The 20,389-nt window shown below is 49.7% G+C and overlaps 7 protein-coding genes and 1 non-coding gene across 8 annotated transcripts; 4 read left to right on the forward strand and 4 right to left on the reverse strand.

The window, feature by feature from the left end:
- Nucleotides 1–489: 489 nt before the first annotated feature.
- On the forward strand, nucleotides 490–2,316 carry BO87DRAFT_413754 (cholinesterase; the record flags this gene model as incomplete). The annotated part of the gene is made up of 3 exons (XM_025626592.1): nucleotides 490–2,034; nucleotides 2,074–2,078; nucleotides 2,159–2,316. Exons 1-3 carry the CDS (start codon nucleotides 566–568, stop codon nucleotides 2,314–2,316), a joined length of 1,632 nt encoding a protein of 543 aa, XP_025482486.1. The 5' UTR covers nucleotides 490–565.
- A 1,045-nt stretch (nucleotides 2,317–3,361) lies between these two features.
- BO87DRAFT_328964 (non-ribosomal peptide synthetase) lies at nucleotides 3,362–6,598 on the forward strand. The gene is made up of 6 exons (XM_025620243.1): nucleotides 3,362–3,549; nucleotides 3,628–4,108; nucleotides 4,167–4,528; nucleotides 4,596–5,755; nucleotides 5,809–6,079; nucleotides 6,147–6,598. Exons 1-6 carry the CDS (start codon nucleotides 3,418–3,420, stop codon nucleotides 6,516–6,518), a joined length of 2,778 nt encoding a protein of 925 aa, XP_025482487.1. The 5' UTR covers nucleotides 3,362–3,417; the 3' UTR covers nucleotides 6,519–6,598.
- An 876-nt stretch (nucleotides 6,599–7,474) lies between these two features.
- BO87DRAFT_394665 (aromatic amino acid aminotransferase) lies at nucleotides 7,475–11,050 on the reverse strand (the record flags this gene model as incomplete). Its single annotated transcript, XM_025625132.1, has 4 exons — nucleotides 7,475–8,637; nucleotides 9,139–10,166; nucleotides 10,234–10,816; nucleotides 10,915–11,050. 4 exons carry the CDS (start codon nucleotides 11,048–11,050, stop codon nucleotides 7,475–7,477), a joined length of 2,910 nt encoding a protein of 969 aa, XP_025482488.1.
- BO87DRAFT_t102 lies at nucleotides 8,712–8,783 on the forward strand. The gene has a single exon. It is a non-coding gene; the product is annotated as a tRNA-Arg (tRNA).
- A 1,379-nt stretch (nucleotides 11,051–12,429) lies between the features above and the next one.
- BO87DRAFT_353276 (MFS transporter) lies at nucleotides 12,430–14,133 on the reverse strand (the record flags this gene model as incomplete). The annotated part of the gene is made up of 1 exon (XM_025621229.1): nucleotides 12,430–14,133. One exon carries the CDS (start codon nucleotides 14,131–14,133, stop codon nucleotides 12,430–12,432), a length of 1,704 nt encoding a protein of 567 aa, XP_025482489.1.
- A 300-nt stretch (nucleotides 14,134–14,433) lies between these two features.
- BO87DRAFT_456728 (uncharacterized protein) lies at nucleotides 14,434–16,116 on the reverse strand (the record flags this gene model as incomplete). Its single annotated transcript, XM_025628747.1, has 1 exon — nucleotides 14,434–16,116. One exon carries the CDS (start codon nucleotides 16,114–16,116, stop codon nucleotides 14,434–14,436), a length of 1,683 nt encoding a protein of 560 aa, XP_025482490.1.
- A 1,931-nt stretch (nucleotides 16,117–18,047) lies between these two features.
- Nucleotides 18,048–18,517, forward strand: BO87DRAFT_456729 (uncharacterized protein; the record flags this gene model as incomplete). The annotated part of the gene is made up of 3 exons (XM_025628748.1): nucleotides 18,048–18,265; nucleotides 18,350–18,415; nucleotides 18,482–18,517. The coding sequence occupies exons 1-3, from the start codon at nucleotides 18,179–18,181 to the stop codon at nucleotides 18,515–18,517; spliced, it is 189 nt and encodes a 62-aa protein (XP_025482491.1). The 5' UTR covers nucleotides 18,048–18,178.
- A 1-nt stretch (nucleotide 18,518) lies between these two features.
- Nucleotides 18,519–20,179, reverse strand: BO87DRAFT_394668 (uncharacterized protein; the record flags this gene model as incomplete). The annotated part of the gene is made up of 3 exons (XM_025625133.1): nucleotides 18,519–18,557; nucleotides 18,917–19,865; nucleotides 19,926–20,179. The coding sequence occupies 3 exons, from the start codon at nucleotides 20,177–20,179 to the stop codon at nucleotides 18,519–18,521; spliced, it is 1,242 nt and encodes a 413-aa protein (XP_025482492.1).
- Between the last annotated feature and the right edge of the window lie 210 nt (nucleotides 20,180–20,389).

Genomic DNA, 20,389 nt, shown 5'->3' on the forward strand with positions numbered 1-20,389 from the left:
AAAAAAAAAAAAAAAAAAAAAAAAAAAAAAAAAAAAAAGATATCAGCTCAACGAGAAGTCACAAAGATAGCATCCCGCATAAGTGTTAGTTCATTCCGCGGAGGATGACAGATTCCACATTGAGACAGTTTACCCTTAGGGGCCCTGGGGGATTGCTATGCTATACCCTCCGTTGCTACTGTCTCAATCCTTCCTTCATTCTTGGCCCATCCGTAGAATTTGAGCTCATTGGAGAGGAAACTCTCACTCCTCACTCACTACGTACTACGGTCTGAAATTAAGGGCGGTCTGAATCAATAGCTCCTCAGCACAGTTACCGTACATTGTCCCGCGGGGGGAGGGTCCATTGTCTGTTTTCAGCTTCACCGATATGAACTGTCATAATCCGTAATCTCAATAAGGAAGTCGAAAACAGTATGCACAATGCTACATACTGTATGTATAGCCTGGAAGTCGGATTGATCAAGGTTGTAATAATGCCTTGGCTTTCTCATTACTTATGCTCTAAACCGACGACCTCTTCCCCCCCTGGATCTTTGACAAGGTAGCCAGTCAGTCCGTCGATATGGCTTCCTCTGTCTTCTTGCCGCTAATTGTGGCCGCCGCATTACTGCCCACGCTCGCTTCTACACAAGATGCCCACACACCGACATCCGCTCCTACCGTGCAAGTCCGCAATGGCACGTACGAGGGTGTCTACAATCCCACGTACGATCAGGACTTGTTCCTCGGCATACCATATGCGCAGCCTCCGGTCGGTGAGCTTCGCTTCCGTCCACCACAACCGCTCAACACCAGCTGGTCCGGTACTCGAAACGCAACAGAATACTACAATGAATGTATTGGGTACGGCAGTGATGACTGGTACTGGACGGACGTGGTGTCGGAAGACTGTCTTGCTCTCAGTGTGATCCGACCTCATGGCATCGACTCAGGCGCGAATCTGCCCGTCGTCTTCTGGATGCATGGTGGAGAGTTTGCGGAAGGAGGCACTCGCGACTCCCGTTATAACCTCTCTTACATCGTTCAACAGTCTCAAGAGATGCAAGCTCCCATCATTGGGGTCACTGTCAACTACCGCCTTTCGGGATGGGGCTTCCTCTACAGCCAGGAAGTCGCTGATGAAGGCTCCGCCAACTTAGGACTCCGTGACCAACGGCACGCACTGTACTGGCTCCAGGAGAATATCGCTTCCTTTGGCGGAGATCCGTCGCGGCTCACTATCTGGGGCCAAAGTGCTGGCGCCAATAGCGTCGGTCTTCATTTAGTGGCATACGACGGCCAGAATGATGGCATCTTCCGTGCTGGAATTGCCGAGAGCGGCTCCGTGCCCTCCCTCGCAGCATACATGAATGCTTCAGAAGCACAACCCTACTATGATGCCGTCGTCAACGCAACTAACTGCACCGGCGCGTTAAACACACTTACCTGTCTCCGTGAAGTTCCCACCAACGTCCTGAGCTCCATCTTCAACAGCTCCCTCGTCGCTGGGGCTGGATATCATCCCGTCATTGACGGCGATTTCCTTAGAGCCTCTGGAATCGTTAACCTCCAGACTGGCCAATTTGCTAAAACCCCGCTTCTTATTGGCACCAACTTCGACGAAGGGACCAAGTACGCCCCTCACGGATACAACACCACCGACCAATTCATCTCCCTCGTCCAAGCCAACGGAACCAATTATACCAGCGCTCTCACCATTGCATCCTTGTACCCAGATAACCCAGCCGTTGGTATCCCGGGGACCCTTCATGGCCGTCCCCCACCGTCATACGGTTACCAGTGGAAGCGTGTAGCTGCTTTCCTCGGGGACCTTCTCATGCACGCGCCTCGCCGTGTGACAACCCAGTCGCTGGCGCGCTGGAATGTACCTACCTACGTGTATCACTGGAACGTGATGACACTGGGGCCATTAGACGGAGCAGCGCATGGCTATGAAATCCCGTTCACTTTCCATAACATTGATAGTCTGGGTGATGAACGGGGAAATGACAGCGTGATCTGGCCACAGATATCGACTATGATGTCACGGATGTGGGTGAGCTTTATTAATCATTTGGATCCAAATTATAGTAATAGTGAGTGATGCCCCACCTACCTCTAGATACTACTTTGAGAGGTTGAGAGTACGAAGAGATGCTGACATGCTGTTCTGTAGTGACGAATGTCCACTGGCCTGTCTACACGGCAGAAAACCCGCATAATATGGTTTTTGATGCCAATGTAACTGGGCTGGCTTATGTTGAGCCGGATACTTATAGGGCGGAGGGAATTGCGTATATCACAAGCATTCTGCAGAGTGCCTTCAATCGTTAGGATAGACTAGTGCCGTTAATATCAATAGAAATCACCAATACAGAGGAGAAGCCTATGTTTCCCCAAAAAAATAAGAGCTATTTAATCAGACGGCAATGCATCCTCACACCGGGGGGAGGGCCGGGGAGGTCTCAACTCTCTGTGGAACTAGATTCCGAAAACGATAGATCCAGCAAGGCCAGATCTGTTGACTCATTGTTTGTTAAATCCCGATGTTGCATCCGAAAAAGCTTCCGTTTCGTCGTGGCAACCGTGCTAACAGTTGCTGTAAAGGCGACTCTAGAAACTCCACGGACTGTCACTATCTCGATGACTAGGTATTAAAGTGTTCTTCGAACTCCTTGGCGTTTGGGATTCCGCGGAAGATTGTCTTAACTCCTAATGGTTGTCACGGCAGATGGCTTGGCAATGAGACGAGACCACGGGTGACCGACATGTGTCAAGCAGTAGCTATTGGGGATCTGAGCAAGCATAGGTGTCATGGACTTTGCAGGCAAGTGCTGTCCGTTCTAGACCAACGGCTAGAGCGCGGTGAGCATAGTCGGCGAGCTGAAAGGCGTTGCCGATTATCCGCTTTGTTTGTGCCCTTTCCGTTTCCGGGCGTAGGCAATCACATCAGGACAATGCCGTGTGGGCCTTAGAGATCTCCACTGACCTTATCGCACTTTACCTCACAGTGATACAACCCAAGTGACTATTGGGGAAACTGAGCCTGTTGATCAACATACATTAGCACCACACACAAAGCTGCCAAGGAACAATAGTTTTTGTGAGAGCTGTGGAGATATTTCCTGACTTTGTCTCCAGATCTTGTACTACATACCCAACCAGGCAGGGGGGTCCGTATCAACGGCTCCACAGTAAATTTTCATGAATCTTCATGTCGTCATGACTCATATCTCGAGCGATAGTGCTAGGTATCACTCCACCTAAAATCGCAATGGCTGTAGAGCTCATCTATCGAGAATACGAGCAATAACCAGCAATTTATAAAGGCTAGGGCCATCCGGCTCAATCTCAACAGATGGCCTCTCACGCCGGCATTGTACTGGTTAGGGTCCAAGTGAATCACAGAATCATTGGCACTTTTCATCGCTCCAAATGGCGTCTGGAATCCTGACATATCTGGAGCAGGCGGCCGAGTATTCGCCGTCTAAAGGCTTCGTCTTCTATAGTGTTGGTAAGGACCAACCGGAGACGGTCCTTTATCCCGATTTTTGGCGCCTCGTCAAGGTAACATCCTCCCGCCTCAGAACCATGGAGTCCCAGCAGGTGGTTTCATGTTTGCTTTGCTAACTGCATCATCTTCAGCGTAATGCTCAAATGTTGGTTGAACAAAAGATCGCGGTGCCTGACCGGATTCTCCTGGTCCATTTTGACACTCACAAGGAGAACATCATTTGGTTCTGGTCTGCCATTGCAGCCGGAGCCATCCCAGCTGTGTCTACTCCTCTGGCTGTAGACCCAGTGGCTCGGGAGCGGCATTTAACCCACCTTCAGAGGCTCCTAGAGCGACCCAATGTCCTCACCAGTATCAAGCATACAGATGACCTGAATATTATCGATGAGTCTCAAAAGTTCTTTATCGAGGATCTGGCCTCGAATGCAGATCAATCCGCAGACTATGAACCTGCGAGTCCTTCGTCAGACCTTGCGCTGCTACTGCTCACCTCCGGCAGTACGGGCAACGCCAAAGCGGTGATGTTGCACCATTCACAAATCTTCGCCGCAATTGAGGCCAAATGGAAGGCACTAGCAAGCACTCCAGAAAACATTTTTCTGAACTGGATTGGTGAAAATGACTCTTATAGCTCCCGGGCCATACAGGTGCAGCTAACACATTGTCGCAGGGTTTGATCATGTTGCCTGTTTCATGGAAATGCACATGCACGCATTATCCAGGGGTTGCCATCAAATTCATCTCCCAGCCGTGACGGTTCTGGAGAACCCTCTTCTTTATCTGGAAAAGATGGCAGAGTATTCTGTCACCAACGCTTTTGCCCCTAACTTCCTTGTAGCCCTGGTAGGAAAGGCCATCGAGGCCCAGCAGGAGCGGGATCCTCGTTCACTTGATCTGGATTTGAGTCATTTGCGCATGGTACTCTCAGGTGGTGAAGCCAATCTCGCATCGACGAGCATCTTATTCAACCGCAAGTTGGTCGAAATGGGAGCCGCCAAGAATGTTCTCCATCCGTCTTTTGGTATGACAGAGGTAAGCTGCGTCGTCTGACGAACTATTTGGGCGCACCAGACCTGTTAATGATATGGCGTTTTGGTAGACATGCGCAGGTATCCACTATCATTACAGCTTCCCCGAGCTCGAGCAAAAGGCTAAGCTGCAATTCTGCTCTGTGGGGCAAACAACACCTACTCTGCAGATGCGGATCACCGACGAACATGGGGAAACAGTGAGAAGCGGTGAAAATGGAAACCTGGAGTTGCATGGGCCCATGGTATTCAAGGGCTATTACAATGACGACAAAAACACCAAGGCTGCCTTTACCGAGGACGGTTGGTTCAAGACTGGCGACACCGGATACATCGACAACAGGGATAACCTTGTGCTTTCCGGACGATCCAAGGACAGTATCATCATCAATGGCATCAACTTTTATTCCCACGAGCTGGAGAATGCCATAGACTCTGCCGGGCTGGAAGGACTTGTCCCCTCTTATACGGTGGTGGTCTCATCCTGGCTTGATAATGCGGACAGTGAAGATATCATTGTCCTATACCTGTCAAGCCAGAAAGGCACTGAGGACGACAGAATCTTCCTTGAAACTCTCAACTCGATCTCCAGGATCACTGCTCTTTACTGCTCCAAGCAGCCGGTGGACATCATACCACTCCCGGTAGAGCTGCTTCCCAAAAATTCCCTGGGAAAACTCCCTCGCACAAAGCTCAAGTCGCAGTATGAGGAAGGTCGCTTCAACACATATAGAGATCTTGCCGCACAAAGAGCGTCCGCGTATCGTGCGCGATCCAAGCGTGCCCCGCAGAACAGCATGGAAGAGACGCTTGCTGGGATTTTCGCGGACGAATTCGACCTTGATGTGTCCGAAGTTGGTGTGGACGACAGCCTTTATGATATGGGAGTGAATAGCGTCCGGTTGATTCGATACAAGAGGATCGTGGAGACCCGTCTCGGCCTAAGCGAGGAAATCCCAATGATCACGATTCTGCAAAACCCGACCATTGAAGCATTGGCAGTCATGCTACAAGATCTTCAGAAAGGTCCCAAGCCATATAATCCGATTGTGCAGCTGCAAGATGGCCCATCGAAGGCCCCTCCGATCTTCTTCTTCCATCCCGGAATGGGCGAAGTTCTTGTGTTCCTCAACTTTAGCAAGTACTTTGCTGACCGAAAAGTGTACGCTTTTCGAGCCCCGGGTTTCAATCCAGGTGAAAAGATGTTTACCACTATCGACGAAATGACAGAGTAAGACTTAGACCGTCCCGTCAGAGAAACCCTATAACTGATCAACATACTAGCACCTATCTCAAGTCCATCCGAGAGCTCCAGCCGGAAGGACCGTACATTTTCATCGGGTATTCGTACGGTGCCATGATTGCTTTTGAAACCGCCAAAAAGGTCGAAGCTTCTGGCGATAGAGTCGGCTTCCTCGGCAGTCTTAACCTTCCGCCACATATCAAAAAGCACATCCGAGAGATGGATTATGCCGAGTCGCTGCTTCATCTCGTATACTTCCTTGGGTTCATCACCGAAGAGGATGCCCATCGCATGTCCCCGGATATGCACAAGGTGAGCCATCTCCATTGGGGTAATGTCAGTGTGTTCGACTAGGACTGACGTTGTTCATCACTTCTAGCTCCCTCAAAGCGAGGTCCTTCCAGCCATCATGAAAGTCTCGGATAAAGAGCGCGTCCAGGAGCTGGCCATGGATGAAGGAAAAATTCGAGATTGGGCTATGCTGTCGTCGAAGCTCCAGGAGCTAGCCCATACATATGATCCTTCTGGAACTGTGCAGTCAATGGATGTCTTCTACGCCATCCCACTGCTTTCTGTTGGTCGAGACAAGGATGTCTGGCTCAAGCAGCACCTCATGAGGTGGAAAGAGCATTCCAAGTCGGTCAGGTTCCATGATGTTCCTGGCTCCCATCACACGATGATGGCAGAAGAAAATGTCTTTGCATTGCATAAGATTCTCCGGGCGGCATTGAATGAGCGTGGAATGCTTTGATGGAAGCCAGAGGCGTCTTCTCTGATTACCTCTGTTTACCTCTGAAAGATAGGAAAGGAATCTGTTTAGGTGGCAAAAACTTAGCAGGGACATTCCTATGTCCATGGATTATGATTCACATGTGATAGGATTAGTAAACACATACTAGTATTAATATCAGAATGTAATACTCTTCTTCCAATTGGCGATCATGCATGAGACATCGACGAGTAAGGTAATGCTATTGCAATATGGGACGCGTTCTTGATGGTGAAGGAAGCTAGCGAGCAGATACAGTGGAAGCAAAGTGTGGGGGAAGAAAAGAGAATGAGAGGAAGGGACAAAGGCCAAATATACTACTAGTGGGGAGTACAGCCACCAAATAAGAAATATGCCACCAGTACAGACCGAAACGGGAAGGCGCGGGTACATAAGGTATATGATGTAGAAGTAAAGACCACTATATACTCATCTCTCTGCAGCGTGACGTTGCATAGCTGTCATCAGGATATTCTATAGTTCCCTCTTATATAGACATCTTGTTTCCTAAACGGTAGCCAGTTCTCCCAGCTCCTCCAACTGGAAGGTTTTTCATTCTTACTTCCTTCCAGGGTGACATCTCCTCTATCATGGTCATTCGAGCCCATGGCTCGCTCGCCCTTACCATAGACACGTAGTAAATCCAATCATCCCATTTGCGAAGACGCCAACCTCGCAACTGCGAGCCACAAGCCCAGATGTACGAGTACGCAGGCCATCGCTATCCAAGGGTATCGATCGGCTCAGACCATAGGACTCATCAACAGCGCACATCACTAACTGGACGCATGCAGGACAGTCCAAGAAGTCAATGATATCCCCAACCTCCGCGGACCATCATGCTTCTGACAATGAGAATACACCACGCAGGTGGCTCAAACCATACTACGTACCCAGATCACAAACCATAGCACGCATCCTCACCAACCATGCATCAATCATTTCTTTCCCTTCTTCTTCCCCTTCTCCCCAGACGTCTTTTCTTTCACAAAACCCCCCTTCACCAACGCATCCCTCCCCGCGGCATTGATAATGCGAAACCGATCTGGCCCCAACAACACACCCCCATACCATCTCGTCACCACAACCACCACATCCCAAACATCCATCAATTGCATCAAATGCAGTAGTCGACCGCCAGCAGCCGTTTCCCCATCATCATCGCAATCCTGCACAATCATCTCCGTAGCTTCACCATTCTTATTACCACTACCGCCAGCAGTAGAAGTAGATGATTTCACCTCGCGAATCCTCCACGCACTGATATTATGCGTCGCGGATGCGACCTTCTTTTCGGTTGCGAGCAGATGATCCAGAAACGCCTTTGCCTGATCCAGACTCGTGACGTAGGCGGCGCGCCCAACGAAGACGGATTTCTTTTCCGTGATGACATCGGAGAGAATCCATAGTGGTGGGCTGGTGAGGTTGAATTTATGGTAGTCGGGAGTATTTGATCCTGTGGTTAGCGACTGATAGCTGTCGTTTTCGGTGGTTGTTTCTTCGGAGGCTGGTTGGGTGTGGGAGGTTGTGTCATGGTTGTTGGTGGTGGCTGTAGCGCTACCGCCGATGTTGAGCTCCGTGAACGCCTGAACTGCTTCATTGATCAGGTCGAATAGACATACCGCGCCCGGTTGGTATGTGCGGCTGAGTATGTCCTCTAGTACATCGACGGCGAGCTTGCCTTCTCCGCGTGAGGCCGTGGATGCTGTTCCTAGGATTTTGGGAGGGGTGTCGGGATATGTTGAGTCGAAGCCGAGGAGGAAAGACAGGTGGGGGTGTTCTGGGAGTTGGAGCTTTATTGTTATTGAAGGAGGAGAAGATTCTAAAGAGCCGGGTCCCCCTAGGTCGAGAGTTGAGGGCCCGGTTGAGGTAGAGGTAGAGGTGTTCGTGATGGTGAGGGTGTCCGGTTCGTAAATGGCATTGATGGCTTCAATTTCATCTGCCAGATCGGTATTCTGTAGGGATTCGAGCGCCGGATCCATCTTTGCGGAATTGGTAAAGGCTGGGCAGCCCGGGGCGGCGACGGCGGTGGTGATGGGTGGCTTGATGCCGCGGGGTTTTAAGATTATCGCGCATTGCGCCAGGACGATGACGGTTATCTCTGTGATGGAGCGGATTTGTTCCGATATTTTATGATGATGTGTATCTTAGCTGAACCAAAGTTATTGTAGAATTGGCTCTATAGCTCAATGGTAGGGCGTCAGTTTTCGGTACTGAAGATTCTGGGTTCGAGTCCCAGTGGGGTCGTTTTTTGTTTTTTTTTTTGCGGGGGGGTTCCCGCACCTTGCTATTCCTTGTCGACGTCGCTGTCTGGGTTCCCCAAAGACAGTGCTTTACCACTGCATCCCAACTTTGTTTCGAAATATATGTAGTACTTTCAATGCTGTTTCTCAATTGTTTTGCTATACAGAGTCTGAAAGGTGATTTCCGTCGCTAGTATGATTCAGTCGGTGTGAAGCTCATGCGCCAACGTAATCGATGAATATATTATATTCGCTATCCAGAATGACGGATGTAGTAGTATGGTGTATAATAGATTCAAGTAACCCAGTCTAGCAGCCCAAACCCAACAAATTGCCTGAACCCTTTGCCTGCAGCCTACTAAGCGCAACTTCCTCATCATCCAAGCCATCAAGATTCTTCCGTTGCCAAAATGCACGGAATCCATCCACCAACCTCCGGGTAATGCCCAACACATCCTCGGCTGGCATCGCCGCAAAGCATAACCTGTAATATCCCTGTGCTCGACCCAGAAGCTCCTGTGTAGGAGCAAACATGGTCCCTGGACCAGAGAGACACAAATACGGCTTTTGCATCAAATGCAGCCACAAAGCTTGGATCAGCCTCTCCGGGCCATACTTCTCCAGCAAGGGGTGCGTCTCAATGCAGACCTTGACCCACACAAACATACCACCAGTGGGCCAGGAGAACTCATACATCTGCATCTTATCCAGGACCTCCCAAGCATTCTCATCGTCCGCCATAGGTTGTGGTGCATCGTCCCAGGCACTATCGGAGTCAATGAGATACTTACCCTCTTCGAGGATGGTACACATTGTCTGCATGCGCTGTTCGTATCCCGCACGGAGACCTTCCAGCCAGCGAACCCAGCCGTCCATCTGCCAGGCTTGTTCGCTCTTTTTAGGCTTATTCTTACTTGCGTCTGTGGCATTCTGGCCATCCTCGGATTGCTGGCCCACAATTAGTTCAGCCACCATGGCCTGTACGAATCCCGACGGCTGCTGAGTTGATGTCTCGGTGAGACGAGTCAGTCGTTCGATTACAGCCGGCTGGGCGGTAATCCATCCTAAACGACAACCAGGAGCTATGGTCTTCGAGAAGGTGTCGAGACGCACAACGCGCCCGTCTGTATCAACAGAGAGATATGACGGCACCAAAGAATCCAAGAAATCGTACCCGGAGGACCTGCCGTGGGCGTTGTAATTGCGTGGGATTACATCTACGGCATCTGATCCTCGAAATCCGGCCTCCATAGCAGTTGCAGACGGATACTGCAAGTTCCAGTACGGATCGTCTTCTATGATGATGATGTCAAATTGCCGACAGAGAGCATAGATCTCCCGCCTGCGCTCGACCGACAAGGTCCCGCCCGTCGGGTTTTGGCCGATACTGCAGTTAGACAAGGCGAGTTTAGCCAACTTGAGAGGAAGTTCTGCTACAGATCGTTGGAACTTACGTGATTGTGTACATCAGGTGCGGAAGACGGCCCTTTCTAAAATCCCAGTTCTCGAGCACGTCGGCCAACCCTCCCTTACCATGCGCAAGCATGCCCTGCGCGTCTATGGCTACCGGAACGATGTTGAGGCCCCGCGGCTTCACAGTTTGGATTGCATTCATATAAACGAATTCCTCGCAGAGTATGCCCTCGCGTTGGCTGATCCAGTCCCGACGAGGATCCCAGGGGTTGGTAAAGGTTTCAATGGCCTTGGAGAATCCGTCGGTCGCACCGCACGTGAGGAGGGTGTTAGGGCCGCCGGCATAGGGGACATTCGGATGAAGGTGGTTGCGGGTAAATTGGCGGACGAAATCGGCCATAACTGGGAGGCCTTCAGCTGTTCCATACTGAAGGGCTGTGGTAAGATCGATTTTCTTTAGAAGATTGGTGGTCGGGCTTTCTTTCGGGACAATCCTGCGCTCGGTTGAAGGGGAGCCACGGGGGGGCTTGATCTGGTCATTGTCGGAGGTCGCGGGGAAACGCTGAGGATGGGCAACGGTAGCTTCGAGGGTATCATAGGGGAAGTATGACGCATTTGGCAGGCCTGATGTCGCAAGAGGTCAACAAAGTGGCACAAGTGCAACCGCCGTGAATCGCCCGAAGCAAAAGCCAGAAGGTCAAGAAGCAGATGAGTAAACGTACCACCAGCCAAGTTGGCAATGCCTGGGATGAAGAAATACTTATACAGGCTCTTTGTTTCGCTCGCTTCCCGTCTCTTCGTGACCGAGGAGAAATGATGCGACAGGTCCAGTGGAGGAGACAGCGTTGTGTAAACCATGTTTATGTGGTTGGACGATAGCAGTCCACCCAAGACAACCCTCAGTGTAATACTTAGTCTGCTTCCGGAATGATCGTGGGAGGAGTTGCATGAATCAATGGCGAGATGGATGATGAACTGGCGGCGACCCCGATATAAGCAAGCCAGGGATGGTTATCTTGGTGCTTGATAAGCAGAACCAGTCCGGGTTTGGGGATGGTTCGCTCCACTTGGTGAACCGGCGATTGGATATGCGGCCGCGATAGGCTATAGCACAACAGACTCGCTGACTAGTGGCTGTCACAGAGTGAGGGATCACGATTTCTCCTTCCGGGGAGGAGTTAGCGGCTGCACAGGCTGGCTCCTTGATTCTTATCCGACGAATCCGAAGATCCAGCGCGTGCCCAGAGTTGCTCGAGCACGGCTGGCTATCAAGCCCAGTGCTGTCCATCTTGAGCTTTTCCTGTTGCTGGCTGCATGACAGGTTCACCGCTGAACTTTAAACCGGGTGTCACAATGGGTACACCAAATGATATCGTTATCTTAGGCACAAGTGATAGGCGAGTCTGCAAGTGTCAGCCGAAAACGATGCCAGAGTGGGAAGGCTAATCGCTACTACTTTTAGAATAGAGAGTAGTGCGTCCCACTTTCGTCCCCGTCAGAAAACGGCTTCTTTCCAGAATTTCTTGTTGTGCCGCTTTTGCCTCGAGTCTTGTGGGGAGCAACACCAGACCCTTTGGTAGTAGAATATTAGCTATAAGGAGACCATACTTAACATAGGTGACAGCGGGATCTTCAAAGTCCAAACACTAGTTAGGAAGTAACTGCTTGCGCGTTAAACAAAAAGCAAAACAAGGTAAGCTTAACATAAGCAATGACGAGAGCCTAATTCCGCCACCCTTCAACCCAATAAATCGACAATTTTGTAGCACTCGTAAATTGATTGGTATTAGAATAACAGAAAAAGACCACTTTGCTACTAATTTTTTTTTTTTTGACCCTGCATAGCCAAATCAAATTCCTTGCCCTTGAGGTTCTCCGCCTACTTATTGGCCGTCGGTCGGCTCTTATTTTTGCGATCGGCCATCGACATTCTTGTTACTGCGCATTTCTGTTGCATTACTAGTAGTATGAGCGCAGACATGCAGTCAGAAATCATATAGAAAAACAAAAGAAAATATAAGTCAAAAAAGAAAAGGAAATAAAGAAAAGAAAATAAAGAAAGAAGGAACAAGAAAAAGAAATTACTAGCTTCTAACTTCCAAAATATCTACTAGATCTCCCATAGCCGTCTGATATCCTAATTTTCTAATGCTCTGTAGGTGTTGAGAATGCCCGGGCCTTGTTCAATCATGCGGGAGCTTTGAGGCTCATAGCATAGAGCAATGGTTGGAAGTCTGTTACGCAGCAGCAGTCTTGCTTCTTCGCCGAATAGCATGTCCGAATCTGTAGAACACATACGGGACCGGCGTCATCAGCAGGGAGATACACCCCAGCAGTGTAAGCGACCAATGAACACCCAGGTTAGTGTACATTGGAATAGACACAATGACCATAGCTCCCGCGGCAAGATATCGCATGAATGTCGCGCTCACTAAAGCACTAGCAGCGAATATCTCATACGTATCGATCAAATACTGATAGCTGCTTATGAAAATGCCCTGCACGGAAAACCCGAACGCCACAGATGCGATTAGAGGTGACCAATACGAGACGGACGGATAACTGGTCCACCCCATCCAGAAAAGAGATATTGGAAGCCACGGTGCGCCATACATGGCGAACCAAAGTCGCTCCTCGGGTGGTAGACTGGGTTGGCCGCTAGCGATGGCTGCTTGAAGCCGTCTCTTATAAGACAGGTAGACATGCGGAACAATGGCGAGTGCAATCAAAAACCCCACATTCATTCCAATATACGTCAGTCCCACTGATCCTTGTGAAAAGCCATATGTGCGACCGTATATGAATTCGTAACCTGTCAGGAAGCCGAAAAGCACGATGTATACGACCACTAAGTACATCGTAAATAGGGCCACCATAATCTCCTGGAAAAAAAACTTGAAGGGGCGGGAGCAGCTATGTATTAGCCGGATTGGTAGGGTAGTTTGGCGCAATTCGATCTCGGCCATGAAACGAGGGTCGCCAGTGATGGCGCGTAGTTGGCGAGCCTTCCATTGCAGAAGTACTGGCCCGTAGGTCTCGGGTACAAAGAAGAATATGAAGGCCGTTATAAGGCCAGCGAGTATCAGAGATGTCCACTCTGACCAACGCCAGGAGATATCCGGGCTTTGGCCAATGAACGCACCAACCATCGGGGCGAGAAAAGGCCCCAAGAAAGACAACGCACAGCACACCGGAAAGGCATAGGTACGATCTAAAAGATCGAAGATGTCGGACATACTCCCGCCGAATGTAGTCAGCGGCGTGCATCCGAACAGTCCAGCGATGAACCGGAATGCCAACTGGGCGCCTAGATTTGGAGATAGACCAGAGGCCATGATAAAGACCATAAGAAGTGACAAGGTTACTAGGTAGACGGGGTTGCGTCCCACAGTTTCCGAGAAAGGCGCCGCCACAAGGGATCCAAATCCGAATGCGATCAGATAAAGCGCAGTGGCAAGAGATTCAGTCACTTCACTGACCCTGAACGCCTCTTCTCCCTGTTTGATTACTCCAGAGTCGATGGAGGATGCCCACCCCACAAGAAAACCCGTTGTGCCAACTATACCCAATGTCGTCCACTTCTGTCTCACAGGCCAGTTCTTCGGATTGAATGGGTCGTCTGGACCGTCGAATCCCACTATAAAGATAGCCTTCCCATTGGTATGTTCAACATCGGTTGCAGAATGGATGCTAACGCCTGGCACAGTCACTCTTCGCCCGTTCTGCAGCACCACCCTGGGCATTCCTTGCGGCGAGACGGAATTATAAGAAGATATAGGAGCAGTATTTATAAGTTGCCTGTCGAACTGAGCATCTTGGAAGTCTTCAAGGATGTCTCCAGACGGTTGTGAACCAGGATCTCCAGCGGCAGCAGGGCCATGGATCTTGATGCTTTCGTGTAGATGTCTGCGCAGACGTCGATACTGAAGAAGGGACTGCATGTTGAAAGCAAGAGGAATTGAAAGGTAAATACAGAGCATGCATGTTGAAATGAACAGCCAGAGTTGCTCTTCCTGCAGATATACCATGTGTACAGCAGTATCCGCTTTGTCCGCTCTTCCGCACCACCCGCCTTTTCCACTTCCGCTTTGCAAAGTAGCGTTAGACTCCATCTGAAGCAGGTTGTTCGCATGCGGTTACCAGAACAACGCATGATAGTAATGTCCTGATAGTAATAAATCTACTATGAAGGCGGAAATATGGTGGTTATATCCTGGGCGCCACGGCCACGATAACCGTCATCAATACCGGATCTGCCCACCATGTCCCCTGTCGTCAAAAAGTGATATTTCGGCATCGAAAAAAGCATTCCAATCCCAGTCAATATTTTCTGCATTATCTTCATCAATAAAGCCCCCTTGCCATGGTGAACGGTACTCTTCCGTGGATGATATGTTTCGTTCAAATAGTCCTAAATCCTGATCCTGCGTGCTATCCTTCAGGAGAGTGATTTCCCGCTCTTTCTTCTTCTGTAATAACTTGATCAAGGAATCAACGGTCTCTATGGCGACGTGAACAGTAGGCGTACTAAAGTGAACCCCGACGGTCTTGAATGAGCGCATGGCGTGGCTCACGTGTGACAATGACTCTTTAGAATCGATTGCGAGCAAAATGCAGAGAAACTGGAAAGGAACGTTGGCAACATGCCACCAGGGAGAACGCTTCTCAGACATACGAACTGCAGCAGCGGTCCCTTCACTACCTAGCCGGATGATGCAGTTTATGACATCGTTAGAAATGCTGGAAGCAGCCACCCGGAGACGGCGGTATATCGTAAATGCTAGATTAGCTTGGGACAAGACTAAGGCATCGTGGGTAAGGGTTAGACCTCCGACGTGATATATAACATCTTCAAGGTCTGAAGGTCTATTTTTCTGATCAGGTTCCAGCTGTTCGGAAATCTGGAATAATGAGACCAGTTCCGCGGTCAAATCTCCCGCTCGCGGCACAGGTGGCTTGCACGAAATGCCTCGTAAGATGACGCGAGACCTGCCATATTCATAAGAGATCCACGTATTTAGAACCGTCGCAACCCAGAATAGCCTTCGCTGACTCTCTTCATCGACACCAACATCTGCCGTATCGGAATACACCAGGGAGACCATTCCTGGATCCTGATGCGCGCCTGCTGCTTCGATGATGTGCATTGCAGAGCAGCTGGCCATCCATGAGGTATGAGGACCGCTGGTGCTTCGGAGGTAGAGGGTCCGTAAGACCCATGCAGTAGCATGGTGTATAAGTGGTTTGATCATAGTGCAGGATGCTTCCAGGATTTCCTTTGCACAGTGGACCAGCGCTTCTTCGTTTCTATGTCCTTTATCGCCGGAGTAGAGGGAGCCCAAGGCTGCAACACCGTAAAGAACGGGATCATAGCTGTCAAAGGTGATCGCGTCATCCCAGCGCAGGGCGACCTTCTTCTCTAACATATCACGATTGAGAACAGCATATACGGGGTGTATCCGTTCGAGATAGTGGCCAACTAGAACACTCATTTCATCTTTAGAAACTAGGCTTGTGATATTGGCGAAGTGTTGCATTGGCTCATGTCGAAGGCCTAAGTTCCAGCTAAAGCCGTGCACTTTTGGAGGGTTCTGCGGGTTCAAGCTCTTGCCCAGGAAGTGAGGGAATGCTGTGCCTGAGTTCGCCTCCATCTGCTGTTGATTGACATCAGGCCTTGCCACGAGTGCCGGAGAGGAAGGCCTTTCGCGTGATTTGTTCGGGGGTCTTGCAATGCTTGACTTTGATGGCTTCTTCCGTGGTTGTGTCTCGTACGAGCAGTCATATTCGTATTTGAGGCAGAATGAGCATGGCTCGTGGCCGTCGCATTTCCGCTTACGCAGCTTGCAGGTTTCGCACGCTTTTTTCGTCCTTCGACGTATACTTCCAAGAGGTGGTCGACTAGAGCGATTCAGAGCTGAGGACATAATGCCAAATGCAATGGATGGAAAGTAGTGGCGGTGAAATGGATGGATGTTGTTGTTATCGCAAGAGAAAGCGGAAGGTGCAACCCTCCAGCATCGGCGTTCGGAAAGGCAGGTACCCGACATGCCCGCTCTGGCTTCAACGTAGCACATTCATTTCACGACCTGGACTTCTTCCCTGAACGCTTTATTATCACACCGAGCTAGTAGTAGGAATCCAATGATAGCTGGCTATACCTATAAGTGCATATCTCATTGTTCTATGAGCGCTCCATCTCCAGTTACCGCATGCTGATACGAATAGCCGCGATGATAGTATGACAGGCGCGGCCAAAGCACCCGAATACCATCTAGCATCCTGGCATTATACACAGCCAACCTTATATTTCTGACCACTAATGGTGTTTGATGAGATTGACCTTGCATTGTCTGCGACAGGCTCATTGCAGATCGAAAGAAGCGGAATCCTTGGTAATTGCTACATGCAGTCACTCTTTGGCTAGTGATTTAGAAAACATCCAAGAGGCTAATAATCAAACTTTCACACTATCTAACGCCAACAGCCTATATAGCAATTAATGGATATTCTAACAGCTATATGCAATGGCTCTCAGTAGTCCGAATGTTGACGTGTAATTCACCATCTCATTTACCAGGACCAGTCCAGTTCGGAATCTATCTGCGCTCTCTGTGAACGGGCGGCTAATGACTACAGTTGTGCACACTTTACAACACAGGTGGCATTTGAACAGCCATACCTGCAGGAACAGCAAGGATAATGATGTCTCTCGCACATGTTTACTATCAAGAATCGGGAACTTACAGGATCACAGGGATCCTGGCCATTGAGAGCGACCAGGAAGTGACAGCTCGAGCCTGTACGATGACGAACTGGCAGCGACAATGAAATGCCGATCATTTACTCCTGACATCCGCCTCACTCTTGAGGTTGGACATGGAGGTAAGGGCACAGAAGTACATCTGCCGAGACGTGCCGAGCATACTGGACTTCCGAGAAGCGGACACACTACATCGAAAGGGAGAGCCCAACATAACGAGACAGTAACTAGAACCGTCTTGCCACACAGCTCGACAGACAAACCCATTTGCCGAGGAGCTGTTGCACAAGCTTGTGCAGCATTGGTATTAGTGTTTATGCTTCTCGGAGCAAGGCGGATGCATGCACTATATTAGTGGCCATCCATGGAATATTCCAGCCACGCAGTCACAGGAGCGATCGATCAAACACTTCTCCACCTCGTCGTACTGTTATCCCTAGCCGAGAAGCATATGATTGAGTTTACACACCAAATAATGACCCGGATAATTATTTGACCATGGACATTGGTCTATTGACCCATCCGACCGCTAGGGATAGCGGGTGTGGAGCCAACGTGAGTGATTATGTATGCCAAGGGAGATCATTGCCAGATGGGAGGGAACATCGTGCTGGAAGACATCAAGTGGCTCACTCATTCTGGGTACTGAGTAAGTGTATCCTTGAATAGAAACTTAGTAAGTCGCAGCATCGAATTGGACAGAAAATTACCCATAATGCCTGGTACAGACAACTCCCGTAACCCTCAACCGCCACCTATATTGTTAAGTACTTACTTCACACCACATATCGTGATGCTTCCTCTCTCTCTCCATAACAAAAGCATTATCCCCCACATCATGCTCAAGCAATAACCGTTGAACACCATTGGTTACAATTCTAACTTCTGACAGAAAGCCACCCCTGACTGATGATCTCCGCTTGATCCTCCGCAGATCACCCCCAATAGTTCCAGAACCATTACCCTTTCTTCCCCACCCCCAGCACGCGCGTAACCATCTTGTCACCCTCCTCCTACCTACTCCGAATATTGTGGTTTGGTCTGGACCAGGATATGGATATAACTCTTATCCGCTTCACGTGAACGCGCATCACAGAAGCATATAAATGCCCCTACCAGCCTACCTCTGTCCCATCCATCACACTCATTAATTCCACCCAACCCAACTACTCTACTCATAAAAATCATTCTCTAAACAAACCAAACCACAAATCAAATCCGCCACAATGAAGTTCTCCATTTTCGCTACTCTCGCCTTCCTCGGCCTTGCTCTTGCCTCTCCCGCCGCGAACTCCGCGAGCAACACTGCTACTGTATGTCCCCTCACGTCTCGTGTTTGAGGTTCAGCTTTATACCATACATGATATGATCATGAGTGCTGATAAAAATACCTAAAGCTTCCCTCCGGCGCAACCTGCAACAAGGACGGAAGCATGGGCAACTGTCAAAGTGGACTCTGCGTTGTGAGTATCCTTCTATCTACTTCAATGGCACCTGTATAGAGCTAACGGGATGAATGCGTGTTATAGCAAGAGGAGAACGCCAGCACTGGAACTTGCCAGTAAACTAGCTGTTGAGTTGCTTGAACCGGGGGTTACCACCTAGCTATAGGTGGATGTACATATAGCTGTAATGGATTGAATAATACTCAAATTGACTTAAATCAGTACAACACTAACCTACTTACACACTCCTCATACAACCCATCACAGACATCAATCAATCCCTCCAGAAGTAACCAACCCACCACATCCAACCTAACACTCACCTCCCATCCCTCCCATCCCTCTCCCAAACCCTCCCTACGAACCCCAACCTCCGAAACGCCCCCCACAAACCCACCGGAACCTTAACCGACTCCTTCCCCAGCATCCTCCTAATCTCACCAGCCTTGCACTACTTATACCATCAGCACCCTGCCCCTCCCATATAATAAAAAAACAATCTCTAAAAAATAAACTTACCTCTCCACAACAATAATACCCTCTCACCACAATCGCCCACCAAACCGCCTCAACCGCCTCATCACCCAACCCACCACCATCCTCCACCCCCCTAACATCAACCACCCACGACCCCCCATCCCCTCCACCCTCTAAAAGCATATCCACACACCTCGGCACCGCATACACGGGCTTCTCGCGAATTGCCGCATCCCAGATACAACAAATAAGATCGAGTTCATGTACCGCGCTCGCTAGTCGTCGTCCGCTCGTAGTGGGTATCCCGTAGTGGAAATCATATCCAAACTTGTATTTTCCTCGGGGAAAGTTGCACTCAGGCAGGAGGATTCCCTTGAGGTAGAGGGTTCCGGAGTTGGTGGGGGCGAGGAGGATGGTGCCGTGGGGGGTGGGGATTGTGTTTTTGTTTTGGGATGGGTTGGTGAGGTATAGGGATGTGCGGAGCCAGGTGCGGAAGGTGTGTGGTTGGAGGGTTTGGGAGGTGATGATGGTTATGGTGAGGGTGTTGTTGCTGGGGAAATGGGTGTGGGTGTGGGTTAGGGTGTTCACGGTACATGATATCTGTGGAATGTTTCTGCCTGGGGGAGAGGAAACTGGAGTGAGTGGTAGGCTAAATGACCAGATATAGTTTCGAGAGGTGATTTGGATGTTGAATCCTGAGAGGAGTAGGACGTACGCTATGGCTTTGAGTCGGTCGTTTTGGAAGTGGAAGAGGGTGTCGTTGTTGCTGTCGGTAGTAGAGTCTTCATGTTGAGGAGTGTATGTGGATTGTAAAAGGTAGGCATCAGCATTAATGAACGTGATTGTTCCTGTTGTTTTGCTGTATCTGATGAACCCCATATATCCGGGCCATGTTGGGATTAAAGCCTTGACTGTGATATTCTTATGGGTTTCTGAGTGGTCATGGTGGAAGGTATCTTCTACGGCGAAGGATTTGGTGATAGTCTGTTTCCTGGAGGGGAGGGGAGGTAAGTAGGGCTGGAAGAAGAAGTAGATAGTAGTACTGACTTACCAATGTCTGTACAGTTCCCGGTACGCGTCTCGAGTATCCCATTCCTTTACATTGTAATGGTGTATGCCTAGTTGTCTGGTTGCTATTGCGGGGCCGATCTCGTAGTTGTTATGGTTGAAGAGGGTGTCGTCTTCAGAGTCGTCAGGTTCGAGATGGTCGTCTTCGGATAGCTCGGACAGGTCGGATGAGTCGGGTGCTGTGTCGGATGACGGCACGTAGACGGCTTTGTGGCTGGGTGTGATTCTGAGTGGCATGTCAGGGAAGTGTGGCTTTTGTGTTGACGTAGGGATCTGTGAGATAAATGTGAGGTAGGCTTTGTGTAAAGGAGATGGAGTATTGTTGGATCGGAGAGAGCAAGGTATTGGTAATGAAATGGGTGGTTTAGCGGAACAGAGATAGATAAAGGTCAGGCACACTGAGTGTTAGCCTTCAGATCTGAGTGTTAACTTAGTAGGCTCGAGCAA

Source organism: Aspergillus neoniger, assembly GCF_003184625.1.
Source record: "Aspergillus neoniger CBS 115656 unplaced genomic scaffold BO87scaffold_7, whole genome shotgun sequence".
Taxonomy (NCBI): domain Eukaryota; kingdom Fungi; phylum Ascomycota; class Eurotiomycetes; order Eurotiales; family Aspergillaceae; genus Aspergillus; species Aspergillus neoniger.